The 26359-nt window shown below is 33.2% G+C and overlaps 3 protein-coding genes across 3 annotated transcripts in view; 1 reads left to right on the forward strand and 2 right to left on the reverse strand.

Moving 5' to 3' along the window:
* The first annotated feature begins 607 nt into the window (after nt 1-607).
* Nucleotides 608-7329, forward strand: LOC111412114 (proteinaceous RNase P 2-like). The gene is made up of 7 exons (XM_023042889.1): nt 608-1222; nt 1894-2286; nt 2515-2616; nt 2719-2891; nt 3221-3341; nt 5029-5097; nt 6856-7329. Exons 1-7 carry the CDS (start codon nt 704-706, stop codon nt 6958-6960), a joined length of 1482 nt encoding a protein of 493 aa, XP_022898657.1. The 5' UTR covers nt 608-703; the 3' UTR covers nt 6961-7329.
* Nucleotides 7330-13284: 5955 nt separating this feature from the next.
* On the reverse strand, nt 13285-18154 carry LOC111412115 (fatty acyl-CoA reductase 3-like). Its single transcript, XM_023042890.1, has 10 exons — nt 17851-18154; nt 17665-17768; nt 17105-17307; nt 16576-16676; nt 15625-15817; nt 14597-14758; nt 14393-14474; nt 14006-14272; nt 13728-13855; nt 13285-13620 (listed from the first exon to the last, which is right to left on the reverse strand). The coding sequence occupies exons 1-10, from the start codon at nt 17927-17929 to the stop codon at nt 13467-13469; spliced, it is 1473 nt and encodes a 490-aa protein (XP_022898658.1). The 5' UTR covers nt 17930-18154; the 3' UTR covers nt 13285-13466.
* A 4139-nt stretch (nt 18155-22293) lies between these two features.
* The window catches only part of LOC111412628 (protein HIRA-like), a 12462-nt gene continuing 8396 nt past the window's right edge, over nt 22294-26359 (reverse strand). The window contains exons 6-10 of the mRNA XM_023043561.1: nt 25698-25750; nt 24962-25057; nt 24652-24761; nt 23324-23441; nt 22294-23121 (exon numbers count right to left, since the gene is read on the reverse strand). Of these exons, the coding sequence (XP_022899329.1) occupies nt 22672-23121; nt 23324-23441; nt 24652-24761; nt 24962-25057; nt 25698-25750 (827 nt within the window). The 3' untranslated portion in view covers nt 22294-22671. The remainder of the gene's footprint in view (nt 23122-23323; nt 23442-24651; nt 24762-24961; nt 25058-25697; nt 25751-26359) is intronic.

Consider the following 26359-nt stretch of genomic DNA (forward strand, 5'->3'; position numbering starts at 1 on the left):
AGACGAGACACGACAAAGAGAGACGGGATACAATAGCAGCACATGGTGGTGGTCCATGCTTTGCGTGCGAGCTTGGAGGTGGTCGTCGACGACGACGATTTCGACAGTCCATAGAGGGAGAATGAAGAGGAAAAGATAAGGGAAGGATAGATGATGATGGGTGGATATGTAAAATAATTAAAAATTTAAATTATTATTATAAATATTAATAATAATATATTCTCATCTGATTTTTCTATAAAAATATTATAAATCTGATTTTTGAGATTGAATCTTAAAAATTTTGGTTGTGTACGGCCAATTCAATGATAGTGTTGGCCTATTGGGGTCTTAACATGGATGGCCGATTTCGATCAGCCCTGCCCATTTTAATACAATCCAACTTTAATACTCGTTTGGACCCCACTAAATCCCATCAAATTAAGGCCCTGTTTGGCACTTCTTATTTCAAATCACACAATTTTCAATAAAATAATATACACGTAAATTAAAAAAAAAATTATTTTTTTTACAATTATCCTCTTTAAAAAAAACACTATTCCCTCATTGTAATCAAAATTTATTATTATTATTTTTATTTTTTTTTATTTTTTTTTTATTTTTTTTTTTGTTGGGAGCGGGGGCAATCACTTCTTATAGGGTTTCTCCTCACGTCACAGCCCGACAGCCCTACGCCACCGTCCGCCTCAAAATTGCCACCAGCATGAATTCTGAGAACAAGAAGAAAAAGAGGCAAAAGCTGAATCCAGAAGCCGAGTTTCGCTTTACGCTTGATCATTGCTCGAAAACCAAAGACCTCTCCGCCGCCATCTCCCTCTACGAGTCCTCCCCCAATCCTACACTTTCCCTGAACAACCTCAACTCCCTCTTGTATATCTGCTCAAACTCTTTATCCAATCTGGAAACTCGAGAGCTCGCTATCGAATTCGGGTTCAAGCTCTTCGACCTCCATAAAAGTAAAAATTCCAGTATTTTCAAGCCAAATGAGGCCACACTCACAGCCGTTGCTCGGCTGGCCTCAGCCAAGGGCGATGGCGACTATGCATTTGAACTTTCGAAGAGTGTAAAGAAATATGCGCTCGCGCCGAAGCTCAGGACTTATGGGCCGGCACTTTTCTGCTTTTCTGATAATGGGATGGCGGATAAGGCGTATGAAGTGGAAGAACATATAAAATCTGTGGGGCTGCAGCTGGAGGAGCCTGAGCTTGCAGCGTTGTTAAAGGTGAGAGCTTTTGGTGTTAGCCTGCTTGTATCGTTTGCATTTTTCATATGCATATTTTTATAATTTCGTTTTTGTGAATGTAGGATTTTGGGTAGAAGGATTAGTGTTTTAAGTAACTTAGGTACTGCATTGGTGTTGTGTAGTTATTGCTTCAAAAGTTTTACCTTTGGTTTGCTAGAATTAAAAATGCTCTGCTTTTGGCTTGTCCTGAAAAGGCTTGAGATTTGTAAATTTGTTCTGGCATTATAGTTTCTATAGAAAGTATGAAATGCAATTATGCTTAGTTAAATGGAATGAATTATTCAACATGTTTTAGTCCATCGATTGTTTAAGTTACTTTATGGATTGAATTTGACTTGTTTTCATTATTACTTTTGGGTTCGTTTATCTTTCAATTGATGATGATGTATATTTTCAATCTCAATCTAAGTAAGATTTAAAAGATATAAACTTTTTAATATTCATTAATTAAAAGATTCACGTTACAACCTTTGAGGCTTCATACAATAGGGACAAGGTGTATTTTGAACTCTACAATGTTCTTCCTCTGGTAGTTGAAATTCTCCGGTGCTATCAATTATCAATGTTTAATTTTTTTCTTATATGATCTCAGTGGAAGAAAGAGATGAGCATGCCTATTTCTGTAATAACACGTTGTATATTTTTTTAAGGTGAGTGCGGAGTCAGGAAGGGAGAAGAAGGTTTATGAGTATTTGCACAAGCTGAGAGCAGCAGTAAGGGGCGTTAATGGGTCAACAGCAGAAATTATAGAAAGTTGGTTTAACGGCGAAAAGGCTGCTATGGTGGGTTTGGTTAACTGGGATGAAGATGAGGTGAAGGAAGCAATTCTGACAAATGGAGGAGGGTGGCATGGGCTTGGGTGGCTTGGGACAGGTAAGTGGATCATACAAAGATCTAGTGTGGCCTCAGATGGAAGGTGCTGTGCGTGTGATCAGCAGTTGACATGTGTTGACATTGATAGAGCTGAGACTGAGAAGTTTGCTCAATCAGTTGCTTCTTTAGCAATGGAAAGGGAAGTCCAGTCCAATTTCAAGGAATTTCAGGTTGGAAGAATATTCTTCAATGTCTTCTGTATAATCTGCAAAACTATTATTTTTCAATCTTTTGAAAGCTCTCAGGATGATTTTCAAAGACAGTATGAGTTTTGACAATTTGAATTAATAATGATGCTAACCTTATAATTTCATTTACCCTAGATAGATATCATAGAAACATGATAAAACCTGTTCCAATGTGCTTTATTTCTGATATTTGCCAAACACATCTTGAAGGATTGGATACAACAAAATTCTGAATATGAAGCCGTGGTTGATGGAGCAAATATTGGTCTATACCAGCAAAACTTCGCAGAGGGTGGCTTCAGCGTTTCACAGGTTGTAAAATTTGAAAATGTTATTTTTTGTCTTTACTCTGTAGTTGTTTGATTGGTGATTCCGAGACTCATTATAATCTATTCCCAAATCGCTATAGAGCAGCTTGAGGCAGTTGTTAAAGAACTGTATAATAAGAGCAAAAGATGGCCACTAATTGTTTTACACAATAAGCGAGTACGAGCACTTCTTGAGAATTCTTCTATAAGAGAACTGGTTCAGGATTGGATAGATAAAAGAATTCTGTATGGTACACCATATGGATCAAATGATGATTGGTAAGCATTTAACTCGTGATGATTATGTATCTTTGTCCTTTTTGTACAGATATCTTGGTATAATCTAATAATACTTTTTTATCTTTGTTTTTGGTCTAGTTCCATCCATGTTAAATATTCCCTAATTTTAGTCGATCAATCCACTATTTCATCACTTGCAAACTCTTTTACTTTATTGGTAGTATTTATAATTCAGTGAGTGGAACTCCCTTTCTCAGATGTAGATTCATATGACGTCTTGTCATATACCTTTTTTAATTTTGGTTCTTTACATTTTTGCCAGATGCTTTTAATTAGCCATATCTATAATAATTATTTTCTTTATTTAGGTATTGGCTTTATGCAGCTGTGAAACTCAAGTGCTTGCTAGTGACAAATGACGAAATGAGAGATCACATTTTTGAGCTCATAGGGAGCAGTTTTTTCCTCAGATGGAAAGAAAGGCACCAGGTAGAATTTTCTTAGTTTTCCTTTTCCTTGTTTCATGGACTAGTTTGTTACTCCTGTTTATAATCCGATGTGATTATAAATAGAAGTATAAATTCTATTTATTCCTTGTAGAATTTATTGTAGTAGAACATTTATTTTTTATTTGCTAGGCAGGTGTAATTAGAATTCTTTTGAGATGGCTAGAAATTCTCTCCTCTATAACATGACATCAAGTAAAATGAACAAGAAACAGGGCTAACTACCTTCTAAACAGAAAGATCAGATCGTATGCAGTGTAAACTACTCATGGAATCTTTATGTTGCATGCTTAGAAAAGGGGTACGCACGCAACAGCCGAAGTACGTAAATTATCCACTTCTTTTCAAAGGTCTTCAGAATACTTAAGAACCTGAGTCAGTTACCATGGCCCTGTGCCCCCTGTCAATGTAGTTGAGCACTATTTAACTGGCTAAAATGCTTAAGCTTCTTTTACAAGTTGCAAGTAGGAGTTACCTAAATTCTTATAGACTGGTCACGCTATCCTACGACAAGGCTATAACTTCCTACTCAGAATAGTATGCGACAAGTTTAGGCTTATCTAAATGGATAGCACCGCAAGGGTGGCTTTGTTACCAACCATAACAGACCCGGGTCAAACCTTGCCCTGAATATAATTTGGTACTTCAAAATACTGAACGTCATGGTGGTTAGTAGGAGTTATACAAGGTTTTATAAATCAATCACATTATCCCTCCATGACCGGTGGAAGATGGGGTCATCACACTTTGCAGCTCTAGATTGAAAAATAGAAGGTTACATACATTGGTCATATCTAAATCTAAAGCAGAATATTATATTCCTGCAGTACTGCAAAACAAAATTCAACTGGAAGATTATGCTTAGAGAATTGTTATCAATACTTTCTAGGTCATTACTTACTATAATTGATGGTTCGTGTATGATTACTTATAAATTATTGCTCCAGAACCAGGTAATTAATATCCTAATGACCATGTGGTGTCTGCAGTGTGGAAGTTATATCACGCCCAATTAGTTGCTTAACTTGAATTTAAAGTCTTTATTTCCTCCAACCATCTTACATAGTATCAATTGAAAAATCAAGATTTGCAATTTTATATCAAGTCAATCCATCATCAATTATACATTATTGCTCCTAAACCAGTTAACATCCTCTAGTTCCTGCACATTTGGTTTTGATCTGCTATTGAGACTTTAATGTTGGCTAGATTATGAGTATTTATCAGTTGTCCTCGGTGGGGATCCAGACTGTTCTGTGGCTTAGTTATCAAGTCTTGCTACAAAAGTTTCCTAGTTTCTGATATATATAATTTGTAATGCATGCGTATTAACTGCTTTGCCCTATTTGACATTTTGACTCCTTTGTTTGTGTGTTCCAGCCATGCCGGAATTTGAGATCTCCAAATCTTGTACACTGTATAGAACGCAAGTCTCATCCTTAGGAAATAGTGGATTGAGTTTTCTAGCCTTGTCTGTATTAATGAATATTTATTAGAATAATACTTTTGTCCTAGAATAATACTTTTGTCCTCTCAGACTTCAAGTACAATGAAGATGTGATAAAATTAAGGGTCATATGTTGAATATTTGTCTGATGCTGGTAATCTTGCATTTGACAATATGAAACTTTTTCTGATTTTTGCACTAACGTGGTTTATTTAACTTGCAGGTTAAATATACGTTCATAAAAAATAATCTGACTCTCCTGATGCCACCATCATATTCTTTCGTCATGCAGGTATATTTTTACTTCTCCAATGCTATTCTGCTCCCACTCTCCTTTCTAGCTTTGGGGACAATGTTGCTTTCCTTTCTTGACCAATTCTTTTGACAGTGGATAAAAATATGAAAATGAGCCTTTACAAAGTTAAAATACGATGTCTCCCCTACTCCCAACTTTATTTTAGGGAATGAGCAATGTTGAAAGCTTCAACCTTATCTAAGCAGTGATTTTTCAGAAGACTGGAAATATGCTCTTTTGGTTCTTTCCCTCTAATTTTAGCTTCAAAGAGGTTTTATTGTCGCCTTTGTTTGTTAGCTCCTTCTCGTACTTCTTTTAAAATCTTTTGGAGAGAAGTCCATTTTCATATTTAAACATATCAAATATGCATTATGAATAATTTTTATCTACGACCTAGACTTCTTTCGTAAAAGATCCTTTTCAGAAGTTTTGATTTGGAACATAGATTAGATAATTTTCTGTTCTTTTTTACTAGCATTTATTTATAGTCATAAAGGTCCCTATTGAAAGCAATACTCCAGCTGTCTGAAATTCACCTGGTTCCCTTCCTTGGATCTAGTTAGGTAGGAATACCTTAGATATATTAAGTAATTGACACATCAACTTTTATCCCCTTTTGAAATCCTTTCCTCCAAATATGCGTGAAGCAAGTTTAAGGCCTGTGTGATGAAGCTTTTAATAGTAGTAGTAGGTTTGATAAAATTTGATGATGTGTAGCTGAAAAGTTGATGAAGTGGGTACTATGAAATGTGGTAAAAGTTGAAGTTTGACCAGTTGCATATCAAAAAAGGTGTTAATTTCCTCATTTTTCTATCGATTCTTGGGATTTGTCTTATAAATGCAGTTTTCGAAATGGTAGAACGATATTTGGGTGTCTGAAGTCTTTTAATTAGCTCATCTTCTACGCCATAACTGTACTTAGATGCATGAAGTCCTTGTCTCCGACTTATGGTCCATCTGCAACTTTAGAGGACCGTTTAGACAGCCTAGGCTCTTTCCTAGTACTCAGAAGTACTGTTACATGTGTGGTCCCATCTCATAATTGTTGCCTGGATCTGTCATACTTAGCTTTTTGCATTTTATTCCTCATGCAAGTTCTATTATTGTTGTTTCCAGGGAAGAAAGTTCTATTATTGTTTCTGTAGAATACTTGTATCTTTAGTCATATATTCGTTGGTCCATTTTTTTTATTTTTTTTTTTGTATGACATATATTCATTGGTCCATGACAAGTGCATATGCTCAAAGAGAACTCGGGAGCATGGAGAAATCCATAAACCCCTTGGTGCTTGTTTGGTAAAGCTTTTGTTTGCTAAAATGATGGTCAAACTTCATTTTTTCACACGTTTCCTTGGATCCACAAACTTTGATCCATTTTTCATTAAACATTTCATGGGACCCACAAGATTTTATCTACTTTTAGCAAACATCACACAGCCCCTTAATATAATGATATCCAAATAAGTTGCATAAAAAATTTGAGTAATGATGATAGATTGGAAGGTGCATATTCTACTAGAATCAGATATTCTTTTCTGAAAAACTACTTTAGTGAAGAGTCGAGCATGATTTTTTCCATTGATAATTTAGTGATCTGTATTCAGTTATAGATGAGAAAATAAACGATCAGCTTAGGAGAAATTTAATGTTAATCATGTAAAAGTTTATGCTATTCTGATTGAAGCTCAACTGCCAATTCTATATCATTCTGACGCTCATCCTTAATTAATTTATCTTTTTCGAACGCTGGTTTCAGGAATCTGGGAATGGTTCATGGCATGTGCCCCTATCAGGCGAAGCAAGCGACGAGTCTCTGAAAAGCTGGCTTTGCATCACCCGGCAAGGCATTTCAGAAAATTAGATAAAAGTTGCCCACAAGTTTCTGGTGCAAAAGAAATTACTTGTCCTTGATCCTCTTGAGCCAGAATTTTGTATGGGAATCAATCTATTTTGAATGTTTCTCAGAAGTTGAAATCAGAAAGAACCTTCATTCTGGTATATTTATTGAACTGAAAATCCATCTATAAAAGATTCGAGCTGTCTGTTTTTAATCTGTTTTGCTGAGGATAGGAAGGAAGATGCTGATGATGACAAGGCTGCTAAATGTTACTTAGATTGTTCGGTTTCTAACTATTTTAAACCTTTTTTTACTGCCGAATATTTTATTATTCAGCAGTTGTATAATTTGCCTTTCAACATACTAAGCAATTTACTGTTTATTTTCTTTGACTGTTTTGAGTTAATAATACATTTGTGACTGTCACCAAAAGATAACTCGTTTAGTTCAAACATTGAATTGGACAAGTGACAAATTTCATGCCTATCGTCTTTAATCATGTTTAGGATCATTGAATTCCTGTAATGGTTGGGATAAAGATCAGCTAAACTGGTTTTTGTCAACAAAGTTAAAATATATATATATATATAATTAAAATAAATAAAATATGAACTTAATTAAAAATGTCCGTATGGCACTCGTTACAACTTGAATTTATGTGAATAAGTATTTTACTATTACTGGAAAGTGAATGCTCATGAAATGGTCATTCCACTTAATGGTTTTGGGATCAAAGTAGAACATATCTGTCTCAATGTTGCTTTCTTCTGCTGCCCTTCGCAGTTTTTCCGTGTTTATGTCATCAAAGATACAGAAGGAAAACAAGGTTCGTGTTTTAGTTAATGCGCTCACATGCACATCTGTTGTAAAACAACCGTTTTTCACGATAAGGAAATTGAAATGGAAGATACTTATCCGCCTTTGAAGAACAAATAAGGTCGATAAAGATCAATCAGCCTCGTAACGTATTTGATCTTTCTGCACATATTAAGATACCCCGGAAGTATTGGCAACATGCTGCATTCATTATTTGCAATCCCCGAAGGGCAACAAAAAACAAAAATTGGATATATTCAAATGTCCGTACAGATGATTACTAAAGTAAACTCCCACTAGCCAAGTCCATGTAAAGGAGGAGGGTTAAAACATAAAATAAGTAGCGTCAGAGTACGATGACCCAAATTATGTTTGGTCCGGTCCAAGAACCTCACAGTATGATGGAAAAACTAAGATTATTAGAAAAAAAATGGGGGAATGTGGTGGTAGCAGAGGGAATGTACATGTTTTATTATATATATGATATATATTAGGGTTTCATAACATCATATCATTTTGTGTAGCTGTATCTCTTGTAATCATCTTCGATATAGTGAATTTCTCCTCCCTGCCCATAGTTTTTTACCGTCTTGGGTTTTTACATAAAACTTGTGTTCTACTTTTTAATTTTTTGTTGTCTATTCTTGATTTTTTCGAAACAAATAGTACATTGGTTGAACGAACTAACCTTCAATTGGAGCAAGTAGCAAATCTTCATGCATGATTGGAAACTATCTATTGTATGAGCACTTTGACCTTGCCAACCATGACAGGTTTGCCTTTCTTGTCGATCTTGGGGTGCTTGGTGATGTATTGGTGGCCATATTCTTGAAACATTGTACATGTCATAGGGTTTGATAAAGAAGATCCAACATGGTATATGGTCTCATTTGGTTGATTTGCATGAGCTACCATGGCTATAATCATTGAATTCACCATGTATGTGGGGATCTGCATATATAGTTTTTGGAATTGCCATAATTCATATCGAATCTGAAAATACTTTGTTGAAGGCAAAACAATTCTGAAACCATTTTGTTGTAAAAATTTGAAGATGATATCAGATTAATCCAATACAAAATTATTGGAGAAAATAAGAGATTACGCCACAGTATGAAGTAGTTGATCACGAGACACTAGCATAAAATAAATTGCAGAGAATGGAGATTTTATTATAATATGGAAAAAGAATACAAAAATTTTGTGTTTGTAATTTGTCTAACTTATAATGAGATTAAACAACCCATTAAATTGTAGAGAAGAGCCAAATATATATAGGGAACAATCCAAGCCCTAGAAGTAAAGTTGAAGATGAAATCTGGTTTCCGATCTGTTGGTTTGGGCAGTGTTTGATTCCCAATCTGGTTTCCAAACAGATTACCAAGGTTTGAGACCTTTCGACATAGAAATCAACTCAAATGCATTTATGGCTCCTGGCAGCTGCTCCTTTTTCTCTGTCACGAGATATTCCTGTAGTAGGTAATAGATGTGCAGTCCATTGAATATTTTTCAACAAATTTTTTTATTAATCTCAGATAGTCGGTAATTAATAGTTCCATTTTCTCCGCAAATTCACCTCAGAATCTTTAAATACAGCTTCCACATCGTTCAAATTTGTATCTTCTTTCTCATCAAATATTGGTGGTTTATAGTCTTTCTTAAACCACTTATCCTTCAAAATTTCTAGGATTGTAATGTGTTGGTCAAACGTATCAATCATGAAATGGGGGGAAAAAAAGCACTAGTTAAAACACAAAGAGCATAATGCCAAGCTTCTCTTTTCTTCTTTCTACTGAATTTTTTTAAATGGAAAAAGTTTGTGTACGAGATAACTAGCATCAGCTTGAAAAAAACTCAGTATGCTCACAGTCATAGGAATTGGATTTAGGTCACATTTTCTCTATTATTTCATTGGTAGGCGTCTGTGACCATTTGGCTTATTTGTGACCAAGAAATTGTGTTCATGTGACCCATAGATAAAATGTGAAATGTGACCTGCAATTTGAATTATTTGTGGCCTCGAAATAATTTTTGAAATAATATGTGACCAACAAATTTTTTGACTTGTAACCAACTAATTTGATGACATGTGACCAGTTAATGAATATGTGACCTATAAATATGAATCTGTGACAATTAATCATCTAACTGTGATTTTATTAGATTTATTTAATAAATATTTTAATTAACTAAATATATACATGAATTCTTTATACCTAAATTTTGAAATGGTGTAAAGAATACACCTGAAATATGATTTTTTTCCCTAAAGATTTTACACTTGTGGCCCAAATGTTAGCATTTGCCTAACTCTAATTTAAATCTCAACCCAAGTTCAATGCTTAATTATTTAAATTTTATAAAAGACATTACAATTATTAATTACTCTTTTGATGACATTCTTGAAATATGAATATTTTATTGTCAAATTAGATATTCTATTTAATGCATGCTTGACTAAAATTTGCTTATAATTATTAAGAAAATTTTATTATAGATAATTTGTGTTGATTAGATCTAAAAGTATATTACTTATTCTAATAGTTAGAGACATTATGTATTTTTCTAAATTACATATGTTTTCATTCATTACTAATTCATATTTATATTAAAAAAATTACTTATTTTGACTATAAAGTAGATGTTATGATCAAAATAAATAACTTACTATAGATTCGATATTGACAATAAAAAGAATGTGTTAAAACTTATTTATTTATAAAGTAGTCTATATCAATAATAAAAAGAATATTTTTTTAAAACGTTCAGTTGTTTGGAAAGATGATCGTCAAAATTTCTAGAAGAGTACTCATTAAGTAATTTTTTACATATTCATTGGTGGATATTTATTTTTGCTTAATTCTATCATGATTCAGTGAGTTTATATTTTTTAAGGTAAGCATCGATTTTCTATTTGGTAAAAAAAATACAAAAATTAGTGGAATATCTTAATGCGAGATATCTAAACTTTTTTTTTTATTTCATTGAGTGTCGTATACTTTTTATCGTAAATGTCACGAAAATAGCCACTGAAACTCGATTTCTTGTAGTGTAAGTTCATTCAAAAAAATGTTAAATTTCAGCATATTCTAACATCATTTTCTGACTCCACCCCTGGTTATACTGATTACTGATGCAGACTATGCATGAGATATCTGTAATAGGAAGTTGACGTGACGCTACTATAAGTTTTATGCCCTAAATCCAATCAACCTTGGACATAAATACTTTTAATGTATAATTGATACAATTTTATGGTAAATCTATCATTTAATTAATATTCAGTTAAATTAAATAATAGAGTTTGTAGATTCGAATCTGCATAATTTGTTAAATGCGAGGAGTTGTGATTGTGAGATACAAATTACATATGATTGAATCTTAAATCGTCTATGATCCTAAATAATAACGAGATATAGATATCGTTATTACGAATAGACCATCACGTGTGATATTTTTTACTTTTGAAGTAAATAATTGATCTCACAAGATAAAGTGTGGTGACATTAATGAACATACGAATGTTTTGTTGTAGAACAAAATATTGGAGACCCGCTGAGAGATTCCACATGGATAACAATCTGAGTGTTAGTGGTTAATCTCTAACATTCGGTAGTAGAATTGCTCCCTTGACTTGATGTCATCATAGTGCCTTATATGAGAACAGGCATGCGTTCACAATGTTGGATGTTGCTCTGCCAATGGCTGCTAATATGGCATCGTTCGGATATGTAAAGAATCGTATGGAGATTGTGAATGATCAATAGAGGATTCGTCACTCTTAGACAATAAGAGATTATGATCTACATTTCATTCAATTAACTCGATAACGAAATTCTTGGCCAAGTAGTACTTATAAGTCGAAAATGAGTTTTCAACTTATATTGATTTAATAGTGGAATGAAAGATATGTTTGATAATCGATATTGACACACTTTCATATCTCGTAATTGATCGAATCATATTGACAAAGGGATTATAGTTTCACGATAAAATGAAAGAGTTTGANATTGACACACTTTCATATCTCGTAATTGATCGAATCATATTGACAAAGGGATTATAGTTTCACGATAAAATGAAAGAGTTTGATTTTGTCATACCACGTGATATTTTCCATCACGTGTATTGCCCTGACACATTGTTAGATATCAATTCGGGACAATGAGTGTGAATTGGTGATGATTTAAAAGGATGTTTTAATTTATCAATTTTGTTTAAATCAAAATAATACTTCACGTCGTTAGGTATCATGATAGTGAACTTGATGGGTGGCACAGAAAATAAGAATTGGAAGATTGTGAGTTGTCAATTAATTAATTTAACAAGCGTTGGATAAATTAATTAATTGGGTAGCTTATTTATAGGCCTAAATTAATTAAATGGATTAATTCATGAACCGAATTTAATTAAATAGGTTAATTAAATATTAGATCGGATCATGACAAACCCGTTTGGATTTATATAAATATGACTAGGATTTTCAAAATTTGTAGAGAATTCATTATTCTTTCTAGTACAAGAAGAAAATCATAATCCTACAATTTTGTTCTCTGTGTGGATCACCGTTGGAGGTTAGACAATTGGATAGCTGTGAATGGTGAATCAAGATCTTTGAAACGAAAGAATAGTAAAGGAGTTTGCAGATTTTGTAAAAGGTACAATTTCTATCACAATTACTATCTAAACACAAAGCAGATCCTTGGTAGGAATTGAAATATATTTTAATTTTTCGTTGCGCATGATAAGTAGATGCCCAACAGCTACTTACCTTTGTAGAAGGCAATCTGATCACTTGAAGGAGTAAGAAGTAAAAGGTATATTATCCAACATTGACGTTGAGTTAAGAAGAATGGCTAAAGGTCTTCGTGAGCTTTTATGGCTCAAAACAAAGCTAACTGAGATTGGTTTTACTCCGAGCTCTGAGATGAACTTAATTTTTCACAATGGAGCACCCATTGATATTTATCATTATCCAGTCCAACATGATTGTACTGAGGACATGGAGGTAGATCGAATATCATCAAGCAAAATCTTAAAGCCAAGATAATTTGATTTCGATTTGTCAAGTCCGAAGACCAACTTGCAGATATTATTTAGCTCACTTGATAAATTGACATTAGAGATATCTACCAACTTGAAGGGAGTGTAATGAAGGGAACAAGACATAATGGCATCTATGTCTTGCAAGGCGGCACGATGACTGGAATTGCTGCATCTTTCCAACCTCCTATCTCCTGATACTGAATTGTCAAACCTCTGGCACATGTTTGTGAGAGGGGCCTTCAAAAAGTTGATGATGATTCTATCTTCTATCTTTGCATAGGCACTATCAAAATTAAAACTCATGATGGTGCTGAAAGAATTCTTAACAATGTTAGATGTGTTCCAAGACTCAGAAGAAATCTTATATCTTTGGGTTGGGGCAAAGATCAGCAAACTTGTTTCTGTCAACCAAGTCCAGATATATGTTAGAGCTTAGACGTGCCTCGTGTATATCGAAAAATTCATAAAAAAAACTGAAGTAAAGAATAAAGTAAAAGAATTGTACTTGAAAACAAGAACCAGTTTTATAACATACATGAATACAGTTTGAAATCCCCAAATTTAACAAATCCAGTTGCTATGCCTATAATAAATGATCACTTGGAATAAAATGAAGAATCTGAGTAACGTAATAAATTTGCTCTAATGGCAATTGTTACAAGTTCAAGTTATTTGAATAAGTATTTCACTACTCCTGGAAGGTGAATGCTCATGAAATAGTCATTCCACTTAATGGTTTTGGGATCAAAGTCGAACATATCGGTCTCAACGTTGCTTTCTTTTGCTGCCCTTCGCAGTTTTTCTGTGTTTATATCATCAAAGCTACAGAAAGAAAACAAGGTTCATGTTTCAATTAACTCCTTCGTAAGCACGTCCGTAGTAAAATAAACATTTTTCACGATAAGGAAATAGAAATGAAAGATACTTACGCTCCTTTGAAGAACAAATAAGGTCGATAGAGATCAATCAACCTCATAACATATTTGATCTTTCTGTACATATTAAGATACTCGCCCCGGAAGTATTGGCAACAAGCTGCGTTCACTAATTGCAATCCCTAAAGGACAACAACAAACAAAAGGATATATTCAGATGATTACTGAAGCAAGACCAAACAGAGGAGGAGGGTTACTGGGTTAAGACAAAAATCCTTATAGATGACCAAATACTAGAGAAGATAAATAGTAAGTTGGCTGAACAAAATAACCTTCAATGGGAGCAAGTAGCGAATCGTCATGTATGATCGGAAACTATCCATTGTGCTGAGCACTTTGACCTTGCCAACTATGACAGGTTTGCCTTCCTTGTCGATCCAGGGGTGCTTGGTGAAGTATTGGTGGCCATATTCTTGAAACATTGTACATGTCAAAGGATTTGATACAGAAGATCCAACATGGTATATGGTCTCATTTGGTTGATTTGCATGAGCTACCATGGCTACAATCATTGAATTCACCACCATGTCTGCTGGGATCTGCATAGTTTTCAGAATAAATAATAATTTCACTTATCTCTGTATTTTTATTCTTTCTAGGAACAATCCCAAGTGTAGTGTCTCTCGAGCAGCTCGAAACTTTGTGAGTAGAATACTTACCAAGTCAATTATGGTGTTGGTGTCACCAAGGAAACATGTTATTCTTCCTTTGCCATAACCAACAGCTAAGCTATCAATGGTTCTGCGAAATCGTAAACATTAATTTGTTACAAGAAAATGGAAAAGAAAAAAAGTCAAAAGTCTAATATTCCAATGTCTATAGAAAATAAAACACAATGAAAAATGAAATGGGAAATAAATTACCTGATCCCTTCGACCCAACCCGGGAAGGGCTCTTTGTACGTACTGGTTACGATTGTAGGACGAATGATGACGAGGGGCATATTTTCTTTCATGTGCCCCAACAGCATCTCTCCCATTGCCTTTGTAAAAACATAGGTATTTGGCCATCCATATTTCCTTGCTCTGATACAGCATATATGAAATTATAAAAAAGTAATTGAAACCTGATTAATAAAGCCACTGTTTGGCTTTGCTAAAAATCCGTTTTTCTATCTAATCAAAGTCGAATATAAATTTTAATCACATATTAATTACTAGTATTCATTTATTATCCACACATTTTATGGGATCTGTCATCATTCGTCTTATAAAGTAATTAATAATTTTACACGAAGAAAAAAAAAAAAAAAAAGCTCTAGTTTTTAGAAACCAAGTGTTCTAAGGTTATTCTTCTTGCATTAATAGGCATGATGACTCCCATAGTATGGGTCGCACGCAACCGATATAAAATTCAATTCTGCTTCTCGTCCAGGGTGGGGCGATAGGGGCGCCACCTGTCCCCCAACCCTGAACAGGAGGCTTTTTTCTATAAAAATAATAGGAGACTCAAAATGTTGCGGGAGCAATTGCCACCTCCACCCTGTCGCTCCGTCAATGTTTAAAAAGATAGCTGCCTTTCCGAAGGATGCTCTCTTGTAAAAATAGTAAAATCTACTCTCTGTGAATATAATTATGATATCGACCATATAGATGCAATAATAAAATAATTGCTTTCTCAAGTCAAATGGAATTCTTTTAATCTTATTATTATTATTATTATTATTATTATTATTATTATTATTATTATTATTATTATTATTATGGATAATGACCAATGCTTGGCAAGAAAATAAAGGGTAGTTCAGCTAACTTATTTGGATAATTTTTCATACATTTTGGTAGGTTGGACCAAATTGTTGTTAAATCAAGGTGGTGATATAAAGGGCTCTGCAGGTGATGGAATTTTTCAAAGTATAAAATTAAATGGAACAAGTGACATTAGATCAAACCTTTGAATCCCCAATTCTTTCATGGCTGATTTAATATATTCTTGTGAAGAATTTTCAACACTTAGCTGCTTCAAAGTTTCCTCCGCCACTTTTTTCTCTCTATCAATATCGAGTCCACTTATCCCATTAAGTGTCTCGCCCAAGTAGTATGGAGTCTCAGATATGAGTCCCTCTTTCTCACCACAAACGTACGCTGTAAAACGACAACAAAAGATAAGACTTATTACAATGCAAGCATCGTACTCAACAACTGTCAACTTATAAATCATCAGTGAAATTTGTGTCTAAATGTACGCAAAACACCTATAAGTAGAAACCTTGCTGAAGCAACAAATTAATATATGCAATGTTGATCTAATTTAATGTCAAGGCTGGTTCCTTTCGTTATCCATGAAGTTTTTAGAAATTTCTTCAGTCTTCAAGAATTTTATTTTTTTTTCATCATTTTAATAAACCCTTCAAAGGTCAAATTTCCTGCCTGATTTTTAAGAAGTCAAACAATTCTATTAATATAGGTTAAAAAAAAAAACGGTCTGATCATGATATAGATCTTTTCAAGATTAACATGAATTTAGGATTTCGAACTACCATGAACTTTTTATTTTTTTCCATTTGGATACAAATTTATAAATTAAGTCAAAGTTAAATATTAATTTTAACCACACGTTCGTAATTGCTATTCATTATTATTCACATATTTCATGGAAAGCGCTATTATTCTTCTTACGAATCATATTTATAAACCATTTATAATTTTTTACCAAATTAAGAAATTTGAGAAAAAAATGACGATCGAAAACTTAAAAAAGGTGAAATAAATGAGTTACTGCTCAATTCGTCTTCTAAAATTTTAAGGGCTTTGCTTGTTGAACAGGGCCAACTTTATTCAAATTTGAAAGTCATAGAGACGAAAGTCCTCAACACTTCTCTTGAGCACAAATATGTACTAACCTGTTGATACATGAATATGAACCTTTAATTTGGAACATTTTTTGGAGAAACTCAAAGCACGCATAGCTCCAAATGTATTAATGTCAAGTGAAACCTCATATCTGCAAAAGATGAAAATGTACAATTTCTTTCACTTCCTTATTTGAATGAAGCCAAAAACAGGGAATCGAAGGACAGGCTGATTTAGCAGAAATTGGTTGGCAGTTTTTTTTTTTTTTTTTCCCAAAGTGTCCAATCATGCTTTGACACGTGTCCACCCTTTTTTACCCTTTTTTGAGCCCGTCTCTATAGCATTATTGTATTATTTATATGTTGTGAAAGAAATTTAGCCCCTTGGTAGAAATTAAAATCATTTTTTTTTGTAAATTTTGGCAAAAGCAAATGAAATATATGATAAAAAAGTTATGGATCTCATGAAAATGTTGTTAAAATTAATTGTTGACTTTGACAATTAAATTAAACTCTTTATTTAAATTCCTACCAAATAGGGCTAATTAAAAAATAAGAAGTTGGAAGCCGATATATATACCTTTCATCGAAGTTTGTAGTGGCAGCTAGATTAACTACAACATCAATTTCTTTCCACATCTCCTCCAACAAATCTCTATCTTTGATTCCCAAGTTCTCGCAGGTAATGTCACCAGGTACAACCACAATTTTTTGCGAAATAAGAGAATTTAAATTTCGCCCGTATTTCTCTTTAAGAACCATGAACAAATCCTTTGCTATCACCTATAGATGTGAAACTTTTATAAATATTGAATAAAATTCTTGGTCAAGCTTTAGAGAGTAGACTTTAGTTACTTAGCCTCTGTTTGGCAAATGATTCATAAATAAGAATAGTAAAAAAATAGTGGTGGATTCCATAAAAGGCATGAATAATGTGTAGTAGTTATGAATATGACGTTGAAATAATGACTGAATTTATATATCATTTGTAAATTTGCTTCAAATAGAGGCTTAAATTTCATATTCAGCGTGCCTCGTCTCGTTACCTCTAAGCATGAGTATTTTCTCCTTAGATAACATGCAAAATATTCATAAATGGGAAATGGACAAACTTGAATTCTAGTTTGTGTATTTGTTTACCTCAGTGTTAAAACGTTGCATTGCGGATTTTTCATCTGCAGCTCTTAAAAGAAGATAGAGCTTCTTCACATTTGGTTGAACCCTAAGAATCTTCTCAACAAAAACTGCATCCACATTTCACATTCGTTAACCAAGTATTCTTTACTGTTTTGTGTGCGTGTGTAGAGAGAGAGAGAGAGAGAATACTCTTAGCCAGAAAACCAGTGGCACCAGTGACAAGAATAGACCTGTCCTCAAGAAAATGGAGAATGCTGCCCAGATCCATTCGAGTAGATAATTGAACAAAGAGAAGAGAGAAAGAGAGGGAAACAGCAAAAGTATGACAGAGTAGGGATCAGATAAAGATAAGGATTTGGATGCCACAAAGACGATATAAAAGGTTGAATAGATGGATTCGTGCTATATTGCTATGATAACACTGAGTTTGTCCTGTGAAGTCATGATACATATGTACGAAGAACATGTGTCACAACAGTATGCTTCTAACCTACCCTCAGCTAATCAATATTGACCTGTAATTGTAATGAAAATTGAAGGAATTTATTGGAAGATGGGTGAATAGTCGGTGGAGTGACCGACCTGATTTAGAGTAATCCAACAGTCGTTAAAATTTATTATGTGTTTTTGAAATTTGGTTTTTAACAAGGATTTGGACGACTCTACGAGAAATTACACAACAAAAGTTAGATACAGTAGCAAGAGTAAGATCCATGCAATTAGATAAGTAGATAAAGCTCTGATACTAAACTAATATAGGATATTATGCAGTTCAAATAAAGAGAATGATGATTTAATTTTGAAAATACTCACAAATTTAGAGAATATAAAATTGTTGATTTACTGAAATTGATGTCTACTAGTAAATTTTATTCGATCAAAATCAAACGCACTCCAAAATCATGGACGGGTGTCTGGTGGAACTTGATAAAATAAATGAATAAAATTGAGTCACCATGCAAGGGCTCATGTTCCTAGTTCTCAACTTATCAATTTCAATATTTTTGTCCAAATAAAAATTGTCTCCCGCCAAGTATTTTATCAAATATATTCATTCAATCATGTCAAATTAATATAGGCCTCTTTATTGAAATATCTTTAAGGTCATGATCTAGGCAAAGTTGGCGAGAAAGAAATAAACTAGAAACTCTCGTAATTACTTTGCTTTGTTTTACGAGAATTTCTAGACGATTCGAAATCATACAAATGGATATAATGTTTAAATGGACTATCAATCCTCATCAACTTTGTTTATTTTGACGAGAATGCCTAAATGGTTCAAACTAATGCAAAAAGGTCATGGGGAAATTAGGTAACTTTTGAAGAAATAAGACTATATTGGTCAAAAATTTCAAAAAAATAAAAAAAATTGAACATTGTCTAAAAATCCAAAATAGAGTACATATATTTTTTTTCTCAATCTAAATTTCCTACTATCTATCTATCTATTATATAAATATATTCTAACTTTGATTTGAGAATCTTCTTATAACTTGTTTTCTTGAAAATTTTAAGTTATGTATAATGAAAGACGCTTTCTATAGATTATGAATATTCTTTTTTCGGTTACTTGATCAAGAATTTAAAGAAAGTTGGTCTCATCATCTGAATTTTTGTTAGGAGTTTACTGGTTACCTAAAAAAGTAATGGGTTGACCAAGCAATGTGTTATGGCTAGGTTTGGTCATCTTCTTCCAAATTGATCAATTATATTTTATGCAGGAAAAATAAATACAACTGACCTACCATTCTACACGTATTATACGCCTTTTGAGTACATTTACACGTAATGGATAAAAGTAGACAATATAGTGAATGAAATTGTAACTTTTCTAATTTTAATTTTAAGTTAATTATGCTGTATTCGATGCCACCAAAACAAAAAATTAAAAAAAAAAAAATTGCTGATTTATTACGAAATAAGCTTATGTTTGTCAATTGTATGAAATAAAAATGTCATCTTATTCTTTCCCGTTCTTGGACAATCCATATCAAAACAAGTTGTAGAATAACTATTTTTAAAATATATAAATATTGAATTCAATCATTTAATATATAGTTGATGAACTGCCAATTCAATCCAAGCATCCACCAAATTTCTTGGACTTTGAAGTGAAATTGTTGGGCTAATTAAATTAGTTGACACCTTATAATTTATATCGAAGAATATAAATTTTTTAGAAAATGATATCCGTTGCATGTAATGATTTTTTCAACAGTTCTTGTTGGATAGAAATCTAAAATTAGGTTGAAAATTTACTGATTTTTTATGTGCAGAAATTTATTGATTTTTTTAATTATACGGATAGCAATGATGTGTAAGTTGAAAGTAATCTCAAACTCAGGCCGAAAGAGTACATATAAAGACGTATTGTTGATAAGTATAGTTAGTAGTTGTTAAGAGATAAAAATCTTACATCAGTTAAATATCGAAATATTGATTAATTTAAAAAGATTTTGGACTACACCTCTTAATAAGGTTGACATTTTAAGATGGAATCCCAAGTCTTAACATAGTATCAGAGCTCATTAATTTCCAACGAGCGATTCGATCCGATTATAAGTCTCAATTAATGAGCAACAGATTGCAAGATTGGTCTGTTCAAACGAGCTATCATCTTGCGGGGGCGTGTTAAGAGATAAAAATCCCACATCAGTTAAATACCGAAATATTGACGAATTTAAGAAAATCTTGGGCTACTCCTCTTAATAAAGTTGACATTTTAAGATGAAATCTCAATTCTTAACAGGAGTTAGGACTACATTTTTTGAAATTTGGCTTGTTTTTCATAAGTTACCATCTAATCAATTTGAAATTGGTTAAGATTACCTTAAATACAAAATTAAAGATGCGTTCATCCTCCTTGATATCCTACATTTCTAATCATAATTTGAGCTTTTATTTGGCCGAAATTGAACTGAGGATAACAACAACAATAATAATTAATTTAATTGGTAACCATTTAAATTTATTTTTTTCTCTCTAGCTGTCGCATATATCTTAACCGTATACAAAAGTTTGAAAATGGAAGAAACAAGTTTGGATGATGCCCTCGCAATAATTGTATAACTCCTGATTCATCCTTCATTAATATTTTTTTTTTTGGCTATATTATTTTATAATGAACAATTTGGAATATGAATCGTCTATGACTTTAATCCGGTAACTCAGAAAGCCTTAGTTAATAACTCATTATATCGTTAACTCTGTATTATTTGTTTGCAATGAAAATATCACTAATTAAAAGCTCTCTAATATAATCTCTTTGCTGGTCTTGGTTAAGAATGAATCTTTATTCAATTACGCTACATGTACATCTTTGTTGTCTATTGATAATAAGTTTGACATTGTCGTGAAGTGACAACTTTTTACACATTAGTTTTACAACATTGCTATACAAATAGGGTCAATGACGGGATTTAAAAATAAGAGACAAATATCAAACATTTATTATACAGTTTGAACAACAGCAAAAGAAAAAGAGCCCCACAGGTATTGTCAACAGTACATGTCAAAAGCCCTTGTTCAAGCAACATTATTCTTAATTTTAACAACACTTTTAATAATCAATGACACCGATTTTGATAACACGTATAGTGTCAAACTTAAAGTACACCAATTGTGTACAACTAATTTAATCCATCTTTATTTACATGCAAGGGCGAAGCCATATACAATTGAGTGCACTCAACTTTGGGTTGCCGCTGCCCAGTTAAAGAATTCTGTAAGAAATAGTGGCTGGGAGAAAAGTTGGTGGGAGAAATAGTGGTTGGGAGAATAATGTCCATTGCCATTCTACAGATTTTTGGGAGAAATGGTGAGTGAGAGAAAAATGGACTGTTGGAAAAAAAATTAGTGGAAGTGAAGTATTTTTTACTGTGTAAAATATTAAATTATTGAATTGGCAAGTGTGTTTTGTCATAAAATTAGTTGTACGAGTTACTCTGTTATAAAGAGAATCCTTTCACTTCAAATTTAACTGTAAATTTTGTTGCATTGAAAAAATTTTCTGACTCCGCACATGTTTACATGAGACAAATATGATGCCTTATTTTGTGACACATACTTTGTAATTGGCATCAACTCCTCTCTTTCGTAACAGCCGTGTACTTTTTCATATCATACTTGGATAAATTTTACATTGCTCGAATATAAAAGCATTAACCAACATTTAAAAATTTTAACTACTATTCTTAACAAAATTGATTTTTTAAGATCGAACATTAAATTTTAACATCGTGTTATAAACTTCGTAAATAGGAGCTAACATTGACATTCCACTTTACGCCCATTTGTCAAAATCAGTATTGTAATAGTGAATTTTTTTAAGAATGTATGATTAAATAATAATAAAAAATTTTGATTCAAACATTTTTTTCCTTTTTTTGTTTTTGTTTTTATTTTTTATTTTTATTTTTGAGAGAACGTGATTAAAAATGAATATAAGAAAAAATCAGTTTTGAAAAAAGTAGAAATCAAACAGGTCGTCTTCTATGGCCAACTTTTTATCTTGTACATTGTAAATTTGGCATTGATTCACACTTCGACGCTCCTATCCACTTTATTTGCAAAACAACTAATTCCATACATATGGTATGGTGGTAGTTTCCAAGAAAATATGAAGGCAGGAAATGAAGAAAAATAATTTACAACCAATTGGAAATGAATAACCACTAAAAATGGGCAATAAACTTTACATTTATCTCAAAAGGGCAAAAATTAGCTTCATATAGTACAAGTCATCCTTTCCAGTTCAAGAAAACATGTAGTCTTCAAAAGCTTCCAAATTGTGAAATACACACCAGATGTGCTTTGAATGTAGTTTGAACTCAATAGCTTGCACAGGACACATATCAACAAAATCAGAAGCTATTCGGCTCTCGAGTCCCCAGATAAGAACGCATCACATGCAAAAAGCCCAAGGACAAAATTAAAATACATACTCCATAAAATGATTACTAACAGGTTAGTATATCCAATGATCACTAATTACCAAACACGATTCTAAGATCAAGAATCCTTCTCTTTCCCTGCTGAATTTACTTGCTCGGAGGCAGGGGGGTCCAAATTCATTTGCTCTGGCATCGGTAGCATGGATTCCACTTGATTTGTACCTTGCAAAATGGTATCTATTTCACCATTCATGGGTACAATGGAGTCTGTTTGGTTGGTTTTTGTCAAGGTAGGATCCCTTGGACCTATTGCTTGTTGGGCAGAGTCCATTTGATTGGTTAATGTTGAATCAGGAATTCTTTTATCGATTGCAGGCAGGGAAGAATCCATTTCATCTGTAGTAGCCACTGCTGTTGTATGAACGAGATTCTTCTGTTCTAAGTTTGCTTTTGTTATCTCATAATCATTTAGGACAACCATGAACTCGTTGAGCAACCTTTGAACTCCTCTATTTGATGCCATAGCTGGAAGAATATCTTCTCGAAGGAGCTTGTGCTTGTTCATTCCCTGTGAAGACACAAGTTACAAACTGTCATCAAATAATAAAAATTCACATAAAAGAAAAACATTAAAAAGGACATAGCAAACAAGAAGATGCAGACATGGGCAGCCCAACAACAAACTTTCGAGAGAATTTACATCACACCAGAAACATAAATACCAGTTTAAACACCTACAAGAATTAAGGAAGAATACAAAAAGGCCTTACCAGAACATAAGGGTCCCATGCTGCTGTTTTTACATCGGATGATGGAGCTTCAGTCATCCCAATAGGAGGTCCAAGAAAGCTCTCACAAACTTCTCGTAGACGGTACTCGTCAGCCTCTCTACATTTTGGAGGACATAAAAGGTTATCATATTACAAAGATAATTACCAATTACATACAAGAAAACCAAAAGGAAGAAATATATATATATCCAATTAATTCTAGAAAATCCTTTCACAGCTTTACCATCATTAAAAGTTCTCCAGGTATGTGGATGAACAGACAACGCATAAATGGACAACCTTTCAATACTAAGCATATTCAATCAAGAACACCAGAGAAAAGGGCATCAAACATTCATTGATTTGCATAAAATACTTAAATTTGAAAAGGCTCAGGAGAAAATCTCATGAATTTTATTAAATCTCAAAGGCTAGCCCTAAATGGACTTGATTATACAAAACCAAAAATAAGCACTATGCACGAATTTTGAAAAATTAACAAAAATAAATGGATTAACTTTTGAATAATTTATAAAATGTCCTTTAGACACTATAAATGGAGTCTGCCAAAAATGGCAAGGGCTGAAAGTTTTCGCTCAAAGTTATTGCGTGAAAAATTAGTCTTTCGACCAAATCCAACTCCATTGACCAGAAACACGGTTGTCATCAACGATAGGGCTAAAAAAATATTTGGGCCTTAAGATGTCCCTAACAGAAATGTTGGATTGGATCATCCTTCTCAAGGTACATAATATTTGCTCTTGAATTTGGAGTACCTTTATCATCAAACTGTTGTCAACGTGAGAAGCATTAGAATCGATGTTCTCAATCATCTTTTGGACCAATCTTCTCAACCAACTTTTGTACTCACCTACCAGGAACTGATCTTTTGTCAATGTTACCCAAACAAAATCCTCAACCTAGAATTCCATAAGTTGACATTTATGGTCTACTGCTTGCTTGTACTTGCAGAAAGTTGTAATGACAAAGTTTGTGAATTTGCTAGAATTGACTGAAAAAATATTCTTGACTTTATCCTATCTTGAGTCTACAGTAGATAATGGTGCCACATGTAACATAAGTTAGGGATTCTGACTTTACATCACCAAGAAAACTTTATTTATGCAAACAGAAAAGAACGCTAAGGCCATATTTTGAGAACAAATAAAATAAAAACCTATGTTCCCAATAATACAATAAAAAAGCTCATTTGAACCCCCTAAATGATGGAAGCTGCCCAAAAGTGCAAAGGCTCAGAGGCTTCGTGTTGAGTTTTATGAAGAAGCCTGTTTTAGCTCAAATAAGTAGATCTTTCATTCAAATCTGACTCTTTTGAAGCAATACTAGGTATTTTTACCAAGGTTAGGCTAAAAAAATTCAGTCTCCAGATGATACCGAAAAGCCATGGAGTCCCACTCTTTTTGGGTTGCATCATTAACTACATTAGATAGTTACCAAACTGTGTCACACCATTCTAAACCAAATTTGCATATCCGTTGAACCGGCAACAACTGAACCCTTAAGGATTTTCTCAAACAGAAATATCAATCACCCCTATCTCATTACTCATTTAATATCAGAAGTATTTTCTGTTCAAATAATGGTCGGGGTAGAATAAATTTGAAGGCTAACATGTACCAATCCTTTCCTTGGATTACTAAAAACTGACTGTGACAGGGACTCATTTGTACCTTTAATCTTTTTTCTCATAACTGCTGGTTTAATCCTCAGAGTCTAATCAAATTCCAGCACCAAAAGCATCCTATTCCCCACCTTAATTTAGTGCTGTGTCCCTATTACCTTTTGAAGAAAAAAGCCATCCAAAACTGGTTAGCACCTCATATGATACCAGCCACTATATCAATCTTATTTCTTATGCTCACTTAGTAGTAAATATCATTAGCACACAAGTCAGAGTTTAAATAGATCACAATTAATAATTTTAGCCACATAAATAAATAATGATGATGAAATATATTAGTACAGCGAATCAGTCATAAATGCAGCCATGCAGTGATGACACAAAGAATGAAGAACATACCAAAATGCAATATCCTAAATTTCTATTTCACATCCTAATACATTATAAATTTATATTAAGATAATTAAGGTATCAATAGATGGAATGTCCACAATAAAAGTCTATAATTGAAATCAAGTTTATTCTTTCTGATATTTTTAGTCAGTTTATATTCGATGATTTTAATTTCAATACAACTTCAGCTTTCTATCTAACATGCTCATGCGCCTTTGCAAGTCAAGATTCTGATATTTTCATTCTGAATGTTTTACATCATTCGATTATCACATAAATTAGTGCTGACAAAATAATACACTGTAAAGCTCAAGACATCAAAATTTGACCTTGGCTCGCATAACTGTTGAACAGGAGGAGTTCATTAGCATGTTCCTTGGGCTTGGGCTTCACTTAAAAAAAAAAAAAAAAAGAAAAGAAAAAAAAAAAAAAAGAAAAGGGGAAGATCCAAGAGCATAAAATCGGGGGAGTCTTTAGGTGTCTCAGCAAATTTCTTAGCCTGGTTAATTGTGATAGAAAGATCTAGTTAATGCAAATTGGATTCATTTTATCTTCAAAGACTAAGCAAGCACATATAGTTTCCGAGGGTTGTGGCGAGACTTAAAGACTTTATTTGATCTCTCATATATTGATAACTTCATCAAAAAGCTTAAGTTCAATAGAGAAAGGAATTACTCCACAGCCCCGATTGAATGGATTTTCATTTTCAAAGCATGTTGTCCCATTCATTCCTCAGGCCTAATAGGTTTCTCAAGGTAAGGTTGGTAGTTTAGCTTTGAAGCCCAGAATGATAAGCCTTTAGGTTTAGTTTCAATCCCCTATCACTTAAAGCCACCTCGTGAGATCCTCAAGATGCTAATCCAGGAAAAACGATATGAGAAATTCTAAAGAACTTATATTAAGAACAAGAGTGACCCATGAAAATTCCTTACAAAAGTCCAAGTCTCACTCGATTTCTGGGACTTTTACTCCCTTTCGGTCGAGGTAGACTTTTTCCATGT

This window comes from Olea europaea, chromosome 16 (genome assembly GCF_002742605.1).
Source record: "Olea europaea var. sylvestris chromosome 16, O_europaea_v1, whole genome shotgun sequence".
Classification (NCBI taxonomy): Eukaryota; Viridiplantae; Streptophyta; class Magnoliopsida; order Lamiales; family Oleaceae; genus Olea; species Olea europaea.